This window comes from Callithrix jacchus, chromosome 12, assembly GCF_049354715.1.
Source record: "Callithrix jacchus isolate 240 chromosome 12, calJac240_pri, whole genome shotgun sequence".
NCBI lineage: Eukaryota > Metazoa > Chordata > Mammalia > Primates > Cebidae > Callithrix > Callithrix jacchus.
The window spans coordinates 114,964,249-114,981,706 of record NC_133513.1 but is presented as its reverse complement, the minus strand read 5'-3'; the positions used below and the strand labels follow the sequence as shown (position 1 = coordinate 114,981,706).

At 45.6% G+C, this 17,458-nt stretch overlaps 1 protein-coding gene across 45 annotated transcripts in view; it reads left to right on the top strand.

Moving 5' to 3' along the window:
• The window catches only part of FGFR2 (fibroblast growth factor receptor 2), a 117,877-nt gene that overhangs the window by 27,365 nt on the left and 73,054 nt on the right, over nt 1-17,458 (top strand). For 24 of the 45 annotated variants that reach the window (XM_035269289.3, XM_078346643.1, XM_054243388.2 and 21 more), the window contains 2 exons: nt 4,965-5,231; nt 6,082-6,159. The exons of 9 other annotated variants lie outside the window; for them this stretch is intronic. In XM_035269289.3, coding sequence (XP_035125180.1) covers nt 4,965-5,231; nt 6,082-6,159 — 345 coding nt within the window. The remainder of the gene's footprint in view (nt 1-4,964; nt 5,232-6,081; nt 6,160-17,458) is intronic. 12 more of the 45 variants (XM_035269296.3, XM_078346657.1, XM_054243391.2 and 9 more) reach the window with 1 other exon arrangement.

Below are 17,458 nucleotides of genomic sequence, written 5' to 3'. Positions count from 1 at the left end.
ACATGGAAACGTATTTTCTGTCTGTGGAAGACTCCGAAAGAGCATTTGTGCATAGCAAAGCAGCTTCTAGAACCTTCTCCCCATTGTGTTTTGGCAGGAGATGAGGGACAGGTTGGGCTGTGCGCTCCCAGTGGAAAGGTGAAAGTGTGCCACAGCTCTGGAAAAAAGTAAATCCAGGAGACGTTTATATGACTATCAAAGGAAGTATGTACATTTCCTGGGGAATTCTTTGCCCTTTCACAGAGCAGGCTGTACAGCCTGGTGGAGTCAGGGAGAGGTGGTCCATCCATGGAGGGTGGCCAGAGTTAGGGAGGCCCCTTTGCGCGTGCAGGCACAGAGGGGATTCACTGATTGTCCTGGCTCCATACAGAATGGGGCCAGTACAACTGTGGAGATGGACGTGGAGGGCTCGGGGACCACATGTTTGCAGGGAGTGGGCAGTGGGTCAGGTCACCTGCAGCACTCAAACCCAGAAGAGAAGCTGAGCCCTGAGGACGGCAAAAGGACCCAAGGACATGGGAAGGGACAGAGCTGCTTCCACTGAGCCAGCTGTTAAGGAGCTTGCGTCCTTGGTCCCCTGGCCGGGGTTGTCTTTCATGTGTGCCATGTGTGCTGGGTCCTGAAGGCTGGGCTTGAGGGGGCTGCTGGGTGGCCTGGGAGGCTACTGGTATGGCATTTGGCCCCTCCCCATCTTGTGGCCCCGCCTCACCTCTGCCTCTCTTCTTACTTATATCCTTCTCTGTTTATTGCTTCTCCCTGGCCTCTTTCTCTCTCTCTTTTGTGTTTATTCGCACATTCTCCCTAGCAAGTGCTTGAGGTCTTCTGGGTACCCAGGGATATCACTGGTGTGTTTACCAAAGGCCCTCCTGATCCCCAAGATGGGCCCTTTGTGAAATGACCACTGAAGGGATGTGGGGAGGAGTCCTTGCTTCCTCAGTTTACCAAGACAGCAGTTACTGGTTTGAGACTTTGAAACCAGGATGGCTTGATTTTTATGGATAAACATTATTATCTCATTGGTGTATTTTTGGGGGTGCTATTTTGCTATCCTTGGAGCTTGGACATCTGGATGAGAGTTTTGGTCTGGTTTTACTGGGACAAAAGCAATTTTAGTACGTCAAGTCATCTTAACCGTCCATTGAGATGGGACTCATGTAAAATCATTTTGTATCTGGAAATTGAAGTCCAAGTGTTCCAGCCAGGTGTGGTGGCTTATGCCTGTAATCCCAGCACTTTGGGAGGCCGAGGTGGGTGGATCATCTGAGGTCAGGAGTTTGAGACCAGCCTGGCCAACACAGCGAAACCCTGTCTGTAGTAAAAATACAGAAAAATTAGTTGGTTGTGGTGGTGCGTGCTTATAGTCTCAGCTACTCGGGGTGCTGAGGCAGGAGAATTGCTTGAACCTGGGTGGTGGACGTTACAGTGAGCTGCGATTGTGCCACTGCACTCCAGCCTGGGCAACAGTGAGGCTCCATCTCAATTAAAAAAAAAAAAAAAAAAAAAGAAATCCAAGCGTTCTGTGATTATCCTCTGAAAATCATGGTGCTTAAAAAAAATCATGGCAAGCTTCTTCCGCCTTGAAGAAGAACAGTGATAGTGACAGTCGTTGGCTCAACATGATGTGGTAAAGATGCGGTTCGCCTTCATTGGCTTATTGGAGTCTCACCAATAATAAACCAGTATTTGGGAACTCTTACCCTGCACCAGAGGGGAATGCCAGGCCGAGAGGTTAAGCAGGCACGGAGAGGCGTGGAACTCAGGGCTTCATCCTCTTCTCGTCCAGGACAGCACCCTGTGCATCTCCTGTGTCCAGCTCCGAATAAGACACAGGTCCTCCCTGTCCCCTGTTCTCCCTTCTAGAACAGCAGGTGTTAGTCCAGCAGCTCAGATACCTCCAGTTTCTGCAAGATTTTGGGGTTTATGGAGTTTAGGTGATGGAAAGGATTCTCAGTGAAAACACTTTCCTTTAAAATCAGAAATCATACATCGTAATTCCCCCTTTGCCAGGAGAGAGATTTTTCTGCATCACAATTGCAAATGCCTTGCTTATCTTTCATTTTTCCCTAATGCAGTCTTAGAGCATTCCACTGCATGACATAGGGACATGGTTGCACCTTATCTGAGGGTCAGGATGGAGCAGATTGGTGCGTGGGTCCCAGCTGCCTCCCCTGTAGGGGAGGGAAGCTTTGCTGCTGCTGCTTAGAAGCTGCCCTGGTGACCGATTCTGGCTAAGAGGAAAGTACATTCCATAACATTCTTGGTGACTTGCTGGTCATGTGATGTTGTCATAATGGACACTGATCGTTTTATGACCCAGACTAATGCAATGTAAATTCATTCTAGCATGGTGGGTGCTGTTTCAGTAATGAGTTGTTGGAGACCTGGGACTCGGAGGACATCTGGTCCTTGTCTTAGACAGCTGTAAAAAGGGTTGGGCCAGTAGCCTTTGGGGCCCCTTCAGTTTTCATGTTGAATGAATCTGTGACTAGGGTGTTGGGAGTGGGAGATGGGCTGAGAGTTGGGGCCAGACTGAATCCCTGCCCGCTTCTCCTCCTCCTCATATTTCTCTTCCTTTCTTTTTTCTGTTTGGTCTCCATAGTTTAAAGTATTTCTGTCAGTCACTCAATTGAGCTGCATTTTGATTTAACCAGCCTTGAGGGACCTGCTCTGAGAGCCTTCCAGCTAAGTTCCTGGCATCTTTTAAACTTCACGTTGTCCTTCACTTCTGAGCTCAAATGTCTGTTCTTTGCAGAAGTCTCTCTGATCACCTTATACATCAGGGATTAAAACACTTTGTAAAGGCAAGACTGCAAATATTGTGGGCCTTGCAGGCCACAGGGTCTCTGTCGCAACCACTGAACTCTGCCCTTGTGACACACAAAAGTAGCCGCCAGACAATAAGGAATGGGTATGGCTGTGTCCCAATAAGGGTTTGTTTACAAAAACAAGCTGTGGCTGGCTTGGCCCGCAGGCCATCATCCGCCACGTCCTGCCAAGGGACCAGCCCTCCCGCACCACTGTGAATGCGCGGGTACCTTGCTTTGTCCTTCCTGACACTTACGCACACTGTGTTTTTTGTCAATTTTGTATTTATTGCCTGTCACCGTCACCATAATGGATGCTCCAAACAAGTGCAGAGTCTTTGACTTGTCTCTACCTGCTTCTGGAGCTTCCAGAATAGGTTGGTGTGCAGTGAGCAACTGTTGAGTGAGGAAACAAAGGCTGAAAACATAACCGGCCCATCAGCTGGGCCTTCCTGGCTTGCTTTTGGGGTGTGTTTGTCCATGTTGCATTGAGCTTCTGTTTTCCTCCTTTTGTTGGGATTCTCTCTGTGTGTTCACACGTTAGCTGGCACCTGGGCCTTGGCTTGCATGCCTTTGGTGCTGCCCCTTTGGGAAGCCCTGGGCCTCCTGTGTGGCTGTAGATGGTGGTGGTGAGGGGGGATGTCTCGTCCCAGATGCATGTGGCCCTTGCTGCTTTCACAGTGGGACTGAAACAGAGATTGACTTGATTTCAATCTCCTGTGGGAGATTTGTCCTTCTGAGGGGGGTCTAGGCAAAACAGTTGCCTTTGATCCTGCCCAGATTTGTTGCTGTCCCAGTGCTGGGAAGCTTTGCATTTTCCAGGTCTGGGACTCTGGGTTCCATTCACGCTTCTCACTGGAGGGCCGAAAGCCCGATTCGTGGGCCCTCGTGGGTGGCCACCGCAGCCAGCAGCTCCGGCTCTTGTTGCTAATAAACGCCAATGGCTTCCTCTCAGCTCCAGTGGAGAGGTTGTGTGGGTTGGATTCTTGTGGTCCCATCCTGTGCTCATATCTGGGGACTGTGACCTTGTTCAACATGGCCCTGTGTGTGCCAAGCAGGATGGAGTCAGCGGGGGCACAGTGGGGGGAGGCACAGAGAAGCCTGAGACCCACACTTTTCCTCTAGGGTCTTTGTATCTCCCTGGGGAGATGGGATGCCTTCATGAGAATATGGCGCATCTGGTGAGCTGGCGAAGTGGGCGGATGTACGGTGGAAGGGGAGGGAGCCACTGCGTTTCCACCTGGGGGGGTGACTGATTCAGGGTGACCCCCATCACAGAGGGCCCTGCTTGATTTGGGCCTTGGAGCGTGGGTGACAGGGAAGAGAGGGAGGAAGGACTATCTATCCCCACGGAAGAAGTCTGGGACGTGTGTGGTGGGAGTTGTGAGCAGGGTGGGACTCAGCTTTGTCGTGTGGACTTGGGCACACAGCACCCAGTGGCTTCATTTCAGGACCCTGTAAGTGCAGTGGAGGCCGCCTTGCAGCTGTCTGGGTGTTTTTGGTGTTAAGGCCTCTGGGCTTGTATCGTTCTGAGGAAAACAGCATGTCTCAGCTCACCCAGCACAGAATTAGGTCTCTAGACCCTCAAAATACTGATCTGAATCTGAGAGCTCATGAAAACTCTGGGTGGCAAAAAATCTCATAGAGGGATCCATTAGTTTTCCTTGAGTTTGAGACATTTCCTTTTAAGAAGCTTGGCCTTGGGGCAACAGACCAGGTCTAGCACAAATAAATAATTAAGAGCGTACGTGTGTGTGACACACAGTCGCACTTAACGTGCAAACGTGTAAAACTCGGCATTGTTACAAATAAAACATACGACAATAACATTTTCTCAGGTATCGTGGTGCAAGCACACTTTGGCAATGAATTTAAACATTTTCTTGTGAAATAGCTTTCTGTGCTATGGTTTGGTTTGTTTCTAAAGTCCTGTAGGATGTGGAAACGAAGCCAGGACGGATTTGCTGGGGGTGTCCTCTGGTGGCTGATACTTCCTGGCTTCCTGGGGGCTTGGGGAGAGGTGGATGTCTGCTGGGGCCATTTGCAAAGCAAGAACAGCTTCTCCTGGGAATAAGCAGGCCTCCACTGACCTTTGTTGGACGTTCTCTCCTCTCCCTCCTTCCCATCTGTCTCCATCTTCTCTCTCCCACCTTTCTGCAGAGCCACCAACCAAATACCAAATCTCTCAACCAGAAGTGTACGTGGCTGCGCCAGGGGAGTCGCTAGAGGTGCGCTGCCTGTTGAAAGATGCCGCTGTGATCAGTTGGACTAAGGATGGGGTGCACTTGGGGCCCAACAATAGGACAGTGCTTATTGGGGAGTACTTGCAGATCAAGGGCGCCACGCCTAGGGACTCCGGCCTCTATGCTTGTACTGCCACTAGGACTGTAGACAGTGAAACTTGGTACTTCATGGTGAATGTCACAGGTGAGTTGGCCTGCAAGCACTGCGCTCTCTCTTCTCTGTCACCATTATCTGATTTACATTTTTTTTTTGCAAGCACAAAGGTAATGAGATCTCTCATTGGATGCTAGGCACACAGCTTCACAGTTTTTCAAATTCTTCTTTGGGACCTGGTGCACCAGAAGGGCCGATCATTAAGAATGACAGAATTCTTGTACACAAAGTAACGCTTTTCTTAAGAGAGCACTCTTTTATTTAAGTAAATACATGCTCCTCCCACTCCAACTCCGTCCCACTGACATCTCTGGCATTTAGAAGATAGGACTGAAATTTGGATACTCAAGATTTCTGATTCGTTTATTAATGTTTGAGTTTCTCTCCTTGATTTCCTTCTCTGCAGTGAGTGGGACAGAACATGCCCTCTTTGTGGCCGAGTTTAAAGTTCTGCTTTCAGAAGATTAGTTGATGATGAGCTGGGCCACACTGGGACTCCGTTTTGTTAGAAATGAATTTCTTTCTTGAAGGGGACCCCAAATGCTGAAAGGTTCATGTTGGAAAAAGAGTCTTTGGGTACTACCCAATTGTTAAATTTGTCGGGGGCTTGAATACTGTTTGAAGCTTGAAATCCAGTTCTAGTACATCCAATTTTATAGCCCGTTTAAACAGCGTGAAAGCAGAAAACACCGAGAATCATAACAGACAACTGTCATCATGGAGGGAAATCTTAAGCCATTAAAATGATGTTAACTGAACACAGTCCCAGGCTCTTTGTGGGGGTTGTTGACTTTGCCATGGAGAAGGTCTCAGTTGTGGATAATTGCAACCTTTTTGCTTTGCAAAAGCACATCCATGCAATATGTTCTTTTGCATACAGATGCCATCTCATCTGGGGATGATGAGGATGACACCGATGGCGCGGAAGATTTTGTCAGTGAGAGCACTAACAACGAGAGTAAGTAACCGCCCAGCTCCGATGGTCCCTGAGAGAGGAGCGTGGAGGGAAGTCCTGCCTGTCACCTGTCTTCTTGTCGACTCTCCCGCGCCATGCTGCGTCCCGCGGCCCTTGCCTTTCCCCGCTGTGTCTTCTTTCCTGACTTTCAAACCTGAGAATAAACCAGTGTTGCTGCACAGCCTTCTCTCTCGTTTGTCCTTTCTTCTCGTGTCACTGGTCACTGGCTTTTCAAAGCAGTTACTACTTTTCTTTCCTTTTCCCTTTGGCTTCTCCCTGTTCAGAGACACAAAAACAGTAGAACCACGTAACGTCTTGGTTTTCTTTGTAATCACCGATCGTGCTTGGTTTAATCCAGTGGCGTGTGACTGGGGCTATTGCCTGTTCCTGCTCTCCTGGCACGTTGGGCTATATTTGGTTGTCACAGCAGGGGGTGAGGGGCTGGTGGCCTCTAGTTGGGCAGGGGCCAGGGATGCAGAGCACAGCCCCATAACAAAGAATTATCCGGTCCAAGATGTCAGTCGTCCCTAGGGCGAGAAACCCCGGCCTTCTACAACACACACCTCATGCTGAGTGGAAATGAAGGACGTGTGCCTGGCTTCATAGACCATGATTGAAAAGGGAGCAAGGCTGATTTGCTTAATGAAGGCCATGAACCCGGGAGAGGCCGTTTACTTGGTGAAGAAGAATAGGACATAGCATCTTGGAGATGGGCAGCCTGGGTTTGAATCTTGCTCCACAACTTCTGACTTGCTCATTTCACTTTAGTGCCTCAGTTTCTTTAACAAGAAACTGGGAGTATTATTATTTTATTAAAGTGGGAGTAATAATAATACTGTCTTCTGGGGTTATTAGGATTGAATGAGTTCATATTTGTACAGTGCTCAGAAGAGTGAGTGCTTGCAAATGTTTATTCAATAAAGAAAATACAATATAATATTACTTGCCTTTTCCAATGACATGGCTGGAATGTTCCTAAAGTGTTTGTACATAGGGCATTGGAGTTCTCTGTTTATGTCGTATATTCTACATTTTTTTAAAAAGGATTTTTTTTTAAAAGGATTTCAGTCAATTTAGTACATTTAAAGAAGGCCCAAGTAACATAAGACACTAAGTTGTTAAAACCCTGCAGAGCTTAAATTTTTTAATAACAGTATTTTATTTATTTATTTTGAGATGGAGTCTCACTTTGTTGCCTAGGCTGGAGTGCAGTGGCGTGATCTCGGCTCACTGCAACCTCTGCCACTCTGGTTCAAGTCATTCTTGTGCCTCAGCCCCCCTAGTAGCTGGGACTACAGACATTCGCCACCACACCCAACTAATTTATGCCCTCCCCCGCCCCCAGATGGAGTCTTGCTCTGTCACCTAGCCTGGAATGCAGTGGCGCAATCTTGGCTCACTGCAACCCCTGCCTCCCGAGTTCAAGCAGTTCTCCTGTCTCAACCTCCCAAGTGCTGGGACGACAGGTGCATGCCACCACACCCAGCTAATTTTTGTATTTTTAGTAGAGAAAGGGTTTCATCATATTGGCCAGGCTGGTCTTGAACACCTGACCTCATGATCTGCCCACCTCAGCCTCCCAAAGTGCTGGGAATGCAGGCGTTTGCCACTGTGCCTGGCCTAATTTATGTATTTTTAGTAGAGACAGGGTTTCACCAGGTTGGCCAGGCTGGGCTTGAACTCCTGACCTCAAGTGATTGACCTGCTTTAGCCTTCTGAAATGCTAGGATTACAGGCATTGGCCACTGCTCCTGGCAGTTTTAGGTTCATAGCAAAATAAGGAGGAAGGTACAAAGATTTCCCATATAATCTTCCCCAACACATGCGTAGTCTGTCCTGGCATCAACATCACCACCAGAATGGTTCATCTCTTCCAGTTGATGAACCTGTACTGCCATCATCAACCAAAGTCTATAGTTGACGTTAGGGTGTATAATCATACAATCTGTAGCCTTTACAGATTGGCTTATTTGACTTGTTAAGATGCATTTAAGTTTCCCTCAGGCCTTTTATCATGGCCTGATGGGTCGTGTGTTTGTAGCACTGAGTATTCCATTGTGTGTATGTATCAAAGTTTATTTACCCATTCACCTACTGAAGGATATCTCGGTCAGGCGTGGTTGCTCACACCCATAATACCAGCACTTTTTGAGGCTGTGGGTTACTCGAGGTCAGGAATTCAAGACCAGTCTGGTCAACCTGGCGAAACCCTCGTCTCTACAAAACATACGTAAGTTAGCCAGGGGTGGTGGTGCACGCCTGTAATCCCAGCTACTCGGGAGGGTGAGGCATGAGAATCGCTTGAACCCAGGAGGTGAAGGTTGCAGTGAGCCAAGATCATGCCACTGCACTCCAACCTGGGTGACAGAGTAAGACTCTGTCTCAAAAAAAAAAAAAAAAAAAAAAAAAAGAAAATCTCTGTTGCTTCCAGGTTTTGACAGTCGTGAATAAAGCTGCTGCAGACATCTGTGTGCAGGTTTTTGTGTGGACGTAGTTTTCAGTTACTGGGAGTAAATGTGAAGGAGGGCGATTGCTGGATTACATGTAATAATCTTATGGTAAGAGTATACTTAGGTTTCTAGGAAACCACCACGCTGCCTTCCAAAGTGGCTGCACCATTTTGCATCCCCCCCAGCGATGAATGAGAGTTCCCGTTACTCCCTATCATTTGCTGCGCTCACTGTTCTGGATTTTGGCCATTCTGATAGGTGTGTAGTGGTATTTAGTTGTTTTAATTTCTCTGATGACATATGATGTGAGGCATCTTTTCATGTGATTAATTACCACCTATGTATCTTCTTTGGTGAGTTGTCTATTAAGGCTGTTGGCCCATTTTTTAATTAGGTTGTTTGTTTTCTTACTGTCGAGTTACGGGAGTTCTTTGTGTATTTTGGATAACAATCCTTTATTACATCTCTTTTGCAAATATTTTCTCCCCCCCACCTGTGGCTTGCCTTTTCATTCTCTTGACGGGGTCTCTTGCAGAGCAGAAAATTTTAAGTTTTATGTAGTCTGGTTGTTTCTTTTGTAGATGGTGCCTTTGGTGTTATATCTGAAACATCATCAACAAACCCAAGGTCATCTAAATTTTTCTCCTCGGAGTATTATAGTTTTGTGTTTTGTATTTATGTTTGTAACCTATTTTAAGATGTGTGTAATCTGTTTTTGTGAAGGGGGTAAAGTGTGTGTGTGGATTTACTTTTTAGCCTGTGGATGTCCAGTGGTTTTGGCACTATTTGTTGAAAGACTGTCTTTTAGCTTTTAAAGGAAAAAGAGAAAATAGATATTGTTAGGTATCTGGGATAAATGAGTTCTTGAAGTGAAGATTTAGATTTGTTCCAGAATCTCCAAGCAGCTTGGGCAAAAGGGAAATACTTTGGTTGATGAAGTTTTTACTTTTTGTCATGAGGCAGTGGTTCTCAAAGTGAAGTCCCTGGACCAGCGGCGTCAGCATCCCCTGAGAACTTCCTAGAAATGCAGATTCTCAGGCTCCTCCTCAGGCCCACTGCCTCAGAAACTCTGGGGGTGATTCTGATTCACACTGAAATCTGAGAACCACTGGCTTTGGAATTTGCACGTGGAGGTTTGCCCTGAATTCTGCCCTGAATGGGAGCTTACCATTAGCAGTCTTGTTCGTAAAATAGAGGATAATAAGGTGATTGGAGGTTTTCATTATTGTTCTTTAATAAAAAGCACTGATACGGTGGAGCACGTTGGTCGCTTCTTTTGGCCATTGACTCTGACATGCTCTGGAGGCAGAGATGCTGAGGGTCCGCCCTAGATAGCCTCTATGCTGGCTGCTGGTTTCATCCAGGCCACCACGAACCCGATCAGGTGGAGAGAGTATTTATTCTTACTTTATTGATTGGAAAATTGTGGCTCAGTGAGCAAAAGCAGAGCTGCGTTTCAGTCATAGGCCTGCTGCATGAGGGCATCGTAGGGTCACGATGGGGGTGGAGTGAGAATGCTTGTACAGATGTTTACAGCTCTCAAGTGATACTGCATGTGGGTGCCCTCACTGTGGCTTGAGACATCGGATTCTGTCAGCTTGGTTTGGTTTGCATGCCTGGGAACTGTGTTGTCCTGGTGGTCAGCTACCTGCCTAATAGCAGGTTACCGGGAAACCACGTGAAGCAATAAAATGCAACAGCAAGGTATGGATTACGTAACAGGCAGGCTGAGTAGTTCTGAAGGATTCTGTGCTGTGGGCCTGATGCTTTGCATTGTGAATCCTGTTTCTGACGCCCCAGGGCCCATGGAGAAGGGCCAGGGGGTAGAGCGCCCATGTGATGAATGCCAGCCAACAGTGTACTTGCCATGCCTTCACCTTGCAAGCCGGGTTCTTTTGTAATTAGCTCTCGAATGACACCAACCCTGCCCCCAAAATGGGTGCTCTGCAGTGATTAAGGGCTGGTGTTAGCTGTACCAGGGAGATACTGCTGTGGGAGGGGCCTCTGTTTGGTGCCTGTGAAACATTAGATGCTATTTAAAGTGATAGCAGTTTTTAGCTGGCTACTTGGCCTCTGCCATCTGTTAGTGTGATTAGGCTGGTCTGATTCACAGGTGCAGCCTGGGGCGGCTGAGATTAAGCAGCTGTGGGCTGTGTGGACAGAGGAATGCCATGGCCAGGGTAATTGGCAAGGCGGGAAAGGGGACGTTGCCATTAAAACAATTTTTTGCCACCTCAAGTGTCAAATGCCTGACCCGATTAATAGGGAAAATTGCAGAAGCACCAGATTCTTTGCATTTTCAGCCACCTGGAAAACACCCATGTGTCCAGATTGGTTTCTTTGGTGGCTTCTGATTGTCTGGAAAGGCCACTGGGGTGTGTTTGAATGTTTTTCTATAGGAACATTGACAAATGATGCTCCAGTGACCCTGTGTTGATGATGACATTTTTGGGCTTTTCAAAGGTTTTTTTTTTTCCTCCTTTTGGATTGAGCCATTGAAAATTTAGTTCTGTATCTTCCAGTTAGAAAAACATATTACAGGTTATTCCCTCTGCTGATATGCTAGATTATTGATCTAATTTTGGTGGTTAATATAAGAAGTCAAGCTCAGCTGCCTGCTAGAGTTCTTTTTAGATTCTGTACAGAGTGCAAAAAGCTTGGGCGCCAAATGCAGTGGCAAAAATAATCAAGAATTAAAGGCCGGACATGGTGGCCCTCACCTGTAATACCAGCACTTTTGGAGGCCAAGGCAGGTGGATCACAAGGTCAGGAGTTCAAGACCAGCATGGCCAATATGGTGAAAACCGCATCTCTACTAAAAATACAAAAATTAGCCGGGCATGGTGGCGGGCACCTGTACTCCCAGCTATTTGGGAAGATGAGGCAGGAGTATTGCTTGAACCCAGCAGGTGGAGGTTGCAGTGAGCTGAGGTTGCGCCACCACACTTTAGCCTGGGTGATAGCTGTCTCAAAAAAAAAAAAAAATTTGTGTGTGTGTGTATGTATATATATACATATATATAAAATCTAATAACATCATGTTGTACATGCATTGAAAAACCCAGCCATGGGCCAATTTGATCTGACTTTTTAAGTTGGGTTCTTCATCACAGATGTGCAGGGCATTCTCTGGTCCAATTTTCGCAGCTGACTAGCTGATGACCTCACACGGTACCAGCACTAGATGTTTCCCAAGTGGAACAGTCCTGTGACGTCATGATAAGTCTGGCTGCCAGGAAAGAATGCTGTTACATATGCCCCTCGGTGCAACACATTTTCTCCAGAAAGAAGGTTGCAATTTCAAATGCTAATTTTTGAAATGCATTCAGGTTGAGGGTTTTGAGAGGTTGGGAATTTATGCTTTTGTATAGGAAAGTATAACTTCACTTGCCTTCCCTAGACACCAGGTATGTTAATAGCTTATCTGGCAGCAAAGAGGGAGATACATATGCCCATTCGTCAGAGGCTTTTTATTGTCTCCAGCTTGCGTTTCAGTGATTAGTGTTTCTGAAAAGCTTGAGACTTAGTTTTTGAGAAGATCATGATTGACAAAAAGTTCAGGTCCGTTGCTGAACATGAGAGAAATGATGGAGAGACGGCTGTATCAAGACTCTTGCTGCTAAAGTGGTTCTTTCTCTCCAGTGATGGGAGACAAGGTCATTTTCTCTTTTGGTTTCATTCCTGTTGAGACCTGCAGATGCCCACACTCCACGTCAGGGAGAAAGGCTATTTTTTTTTTTGGAAGTAACTAGGGAAAATGAAGGTAGTTAGCCTGAGATTCCAAACCCCTTTCATTGATTAACCCGCTGATAACCGTTTGAAGTCACCTTTGTTCTAATTAGGATTTTTATTTGGCAGAGATACTATCTAAGTTAGTAATGGCAGGCTTCTTAGTTGTGTTGAAATTTCTAGGAATTGAAAAGAACAATATCAACCAAAAAAGAAACCCACACAGGCTTTGCAAATTTTTGGAAATTCCCTTTGTAATCAAAGTATCATCAATGAGTTGGTTTGGGCCAGCACAGTGGCTCTCGCCTGTAATCCCAGCTACTTGGGAGGCTGAAGCAGGAGGATCATGTGTACCCTGGAGTTTGAGACTAGCCTAGGCAACATAGCAGGACCCCCATCTCTACCAAAAATTAAAAATGAGCCAGGCGTGTTGGCTCATTCATGCCTGTAGTCCCGGTTACTCGGGAGGCTGAGCTGGGAGGATCACTTGAGCCCAGGAGGTCAAGGCTGCAGTGAGCTGTGATCGTACCACTGCAGTGCAGCCTGGGCAACAGAGCAAAACCCTGTCTCTCAAGAAAAAGAAAAAGTGGGTTTTGGTATTTTTATCAGGAAGACTAGAGATGATGTTTCATCCAATGGTTGAACTGAATATCTTTTCTTTCTCAGTCTCCTCCTTGGTCAAAGGGCACAGCTGATGATTGGAGAAGTTTCCTTTGAAGGCAGATCTTGGGAATTTCCGTGGGCTAACTGGTCTGCTAGTGGGCTCAGTCCTTTCACTTGTGGTTAACTTACTTGGTTTTAAAAACATATTGAATGCCTGGCTGGTTAGCTAGTTTTTAATGAGATTTCTCAAATAAAGCCACAGACATACCCCCTCATCATCATACCCTCACTCACATCTCCATGTTTTGTCATATTTGTTTTCTCTTAGTTTATATCAAACTGCAAAAGAACTGCAGGATAGTGGGGAGCTCGGAGACATTTTTCCCCTGTCAGGGGTCAAAGCATTCAAATGTCCTGATTAGTGATATTTTTAAAAGCCCTAATTATAGACTCGAGACAGAGGCTTTAGTGGGGCTTTAGGGAGTTTGAGAGACTTAATCTAGGAGCTGAAACAGGCTGTGTTTTTAAAATTTTTTGCATCAATAAAAATACAGTTGGCAGTCATCAGTGTCCGCTGCTCACATAAATCTTGAACTTTTGACTTAATTACCATGGGAGAGTTCAAAGGGCAGGCTGGAGTGGTTGAAGGAACACTGCTTAGGGAGCTGGAGATGTGCCTGGCCTCAGCATGGCCTCTGGCTGTGTGACCTTGATCAAATCACTTAACCTTTCTGGATGACATTGATCACATCAGTCATTGGGCCAGATGGTCACCGAGGTCTCTTTTGGTACAGCCTGGTAATATGATTCCTTGTTTCCCCTCTAAATCATTAGGCTATGTTCTCTCTTTTTGGTTCCAGAAAGAGAGACAGAGCAGATTATAAACCTTAGATGTCAGCAGTGGGATATGTAAGGGTTTTGGTGGGGGCAGGCCCAGCAGCCTATGGTTTCTCATTAAGTTTAAATTGCAGGGTCAAAAGAAATCGTATAATCCTACCATTTGTTGACAGAATCAATACCTGCCTAGCACATAGATACCTGGAAAGTGTGTTCGAACTGAAAGGGACCTTATCAGTGCAACTGCTTCATTTTATAGCTAAAGCTTTTAATAGTCATCCATCCATCCGTCCACCCATCCATCCACCCACGCACCCATCCATCCACCCACGCATCCATCCATCCATCCATCCATCCATCCACCCATCCATCCATCCAATAAACGCTTGAGTGCCTACCCCAGAGGCTGAGGACAACTCCAGCTCTACCCTCTAGGTGCCCTACTCTTGTTGGAATATTTTTCAGTACAGAAACACACTGATGTTGGAAGCACACATCTGCCACAAAGAAGGGGCCCAGAGAAAGAGTGGTAACTTCGCTGTGGGATGGGAATGATAAAGGCTGTGTTGAAGTCCTTTGAGGGAAGTTTCTGTGCTTTTACAAATCTCTCTTTAACCCATCACATCTTAAAAAACTTCTGTTGCCTTCAAGCAAAATTCTGCTTACTTAATATTATTACTAATATGCAATAACTGTTATGGTGTAGAAAATAATGAGTATGTATGCTACATGTTGGTGATGGGATTTTATTGATTGATTGATTGTGGCTGGGTCTTACTGTTCCTTTAATCAGCTCGTTCTTAGTATTTAGTGACCAGGAGAACGTCATTCTCATGGTACCTATTACATCAGAAAGTCTGAGAATGTCAGAGCCAAAGGAACCGTACCTATCATTGAAGTTAATTTATTTCCTTTACAGATGGTTTAGTGTCATTCATTTTGAATGCCATTGGAAGCTTATACCACAGGTCTCTACTAGTTGACTTTAAGCCCATTCTTCATATACCTCTAAGGTATATAAAGTTCAGGGAAACTTATGTGTCCTTGGCTTGCAGATTCATTTGATTGATTGATTGATTGAGATGGAGTTTTGCTCTTGTTGCCCAGGCTGGAGTGCAATGGTGTGATCTCGGCCCACTGCAACCTATACCTCCTGGGTTTAAAGCGATTCTCCTGCATTAGCCTCCCAAGTAGCTGGGACTACAGGCATGTGCCACCATGCCCAGCTAATTTTTGTATTTTAGTAGAGACAGGGTTTCACCATGGTGGTTAGGCTGGTCTCAAACTCCTGATCTCAGGTAATCCACTGGCTGTAATCCCAAAGTTCTGGGATTATAGGCATGAACCACTGTGCCTGGCCTGCAGATACATTTTAAATAAGATTGTTGAGTAAACATCCCTGTTGAGCATCTACTACAGACAAGGCTGATCTCTGCTCTGGTAGATCATTAATTTGGTACATGAGTTCCTTCTCCAAATGAAAGTTGTTAAAGCTGTTTGTAACCCTTGGTATGAAAGGAGCTTCCTTAGGTAGAAGCGCTGGTCCTAGGTGCCTGGACAGTGTTTCTCTCCAGCTGCTTTGCAGTTTTTGGGAGGCCCTGGCATTTCCATGTGTGACCTTTCTGACTGCAAAAACATACAGGGGACACAAGGCTACTGAGCAAGAAAACACAGTAGGGCTATTCTTACAGTATTATTATTTTTGTAGATCTTGCAGATTCTTCAAGGTTCATGTAAAGCTAATGTATTTCAGGAAGAGTTATTGTAAAAGTATACAAGAGTTCCTCCCCTCCAGTATCAAGTTCATTAAACATATTTGTGAGCTTGACATTTAAAGAGCGGCTGTGTGCTGGTTGATGCTAGCACTCACCAGAGTGGGGCTGGTCACACACGTAGGAGTCTGGGTGGAGGATTGTGCCTAGATTTCATGGAACCCCTGACCTTGGCTCTGCGAGACTCGGATGAGCAGCAGTGTGCCCATGCCCTGCTGGATGGCTGTGTCTCTGTTTTGCAGAAGCAGATTTTATAGGTGTAGCTTTGGTGATTGAAATTTCACCCCAGGGAAGTGGCTACCTGCCAGAAATTCCAGGGAAATTATTTCACCTTAGTCCTTAAATCATTCCTGAGGTGCCAGGACAAAGGTGCAGGTTGCCGTGTGCTGTTGCTGCAGGTCAGGGCTGCATGGGTACGCATGGTCTGGCGCGGTTCGTGTGCTGTTAGAGTCTCAACCATGGCCTGGCCCAGTGAGAGCAGAAAAGAACAACATTCCTAGTTCCTTCAGCTAAATCCCACTTTTTTTTTTTTTTTTTTTTTTTAAAGGAACATAAAAATCATGCACATATCTGTCGATTTCTTTTATGTAAAAAAGAAAGGACATTCCACAGGATCAGCTCAGCAGTAATTGATGCTATCTGAAAGAGTTACTGCATTAATATTTAGCTAATTCATATGAATAGGCTATTGTGTTTACTTAAACAAATGACATGAGTGCAGACACCTGACAGCATGAGGTATGCTTTTCATTTAGGTCAGATTTGTAAACGTCTTTGTGTAGCGACAAAGCTCATTATTTGTTTTGTGCTCTCAATGGGTTCTTTTTAGTGGCAGTGGCTGTGGCTGTGGATGGATTTTTCTAAGTAGAAGCTTTTAAAATGAAAGATTATTGAAATTGTTTCAGTATACGCCAGGCCCTGAGAGTCTTGTGATGAATAGGAATCAAGTACTCCCTGGTGAACCTTCAAAAGAATAGGTGCGTTTGTGGGCATTCGACACCCAGAGCCAAATGGCTACCCAGTTGCAAATGCAACTGGATTCAAAGGAAAGAATTTAGCCCCTGTTCCTTCTTTCTCCTCCTTCCTCTTCCTTCCTCCAGACTTCATAGTTTTGCCCCCTTCCCACTGTTTCAGCATCATATAGATGTCACCTAAATCCTCCACTTTGACACTTAGATAAGACAGGGATAAAGATACAGCCTGCCCTTGTAAAGACATCTCAGCCCTACCCTTGGCAACGGGTTCCAAGAGCAAGTGTGAAGGCCAATTGGGGTAGGCGTTTGGATGCACTGATTTCCATTCCTAATTGTACCCCAAGAGTCTGACTGCTAAGTGAAGGGGATTGTTATCCCCCGGGGTGGTGCTCTACCACCCATAGAACAGAGGAGACTTCTAAATATGCATCAGAGACAAAGCCCCTGACAGTTTTTTTTGGTTTGTCATATAAGTTCTGAGAAATGTATGAATGCTGCTTTGGGTTATTTTATTATATTAGAATGATAATTTATACTGTTCCTTTAAAGTAAGGCTCCAACTGATAAGTTGATAAGGCTTTTGAGAGCAACTTGTTTTTACTAGTGTCTATATGTGATCATTTAATAGGGGTGGCAATCCAAAATGACATATTTTTGGAGGACTCAGCTGCTATGGTTGTATATGTTGTTCATATGTATATAAAGTAGCATTTAAAAATGTGATTTGGCATGATATTATTTTCCGGCATCAAGAACAAGAGAGAGAAAGGGCCTCAGACACTTTTTCCGCCCCCCATTAATAGACGTGAACCGTCCCTCTCTGGGACCTTCTACTCAGCCGGCTGGGTTAGACTTCTGAAAATACTTTCCAAATGTAAATATTACCCAAAGATTTTAAAAATAGCCTATCGTTTACCTGCAAAGCAAAATGATCTTA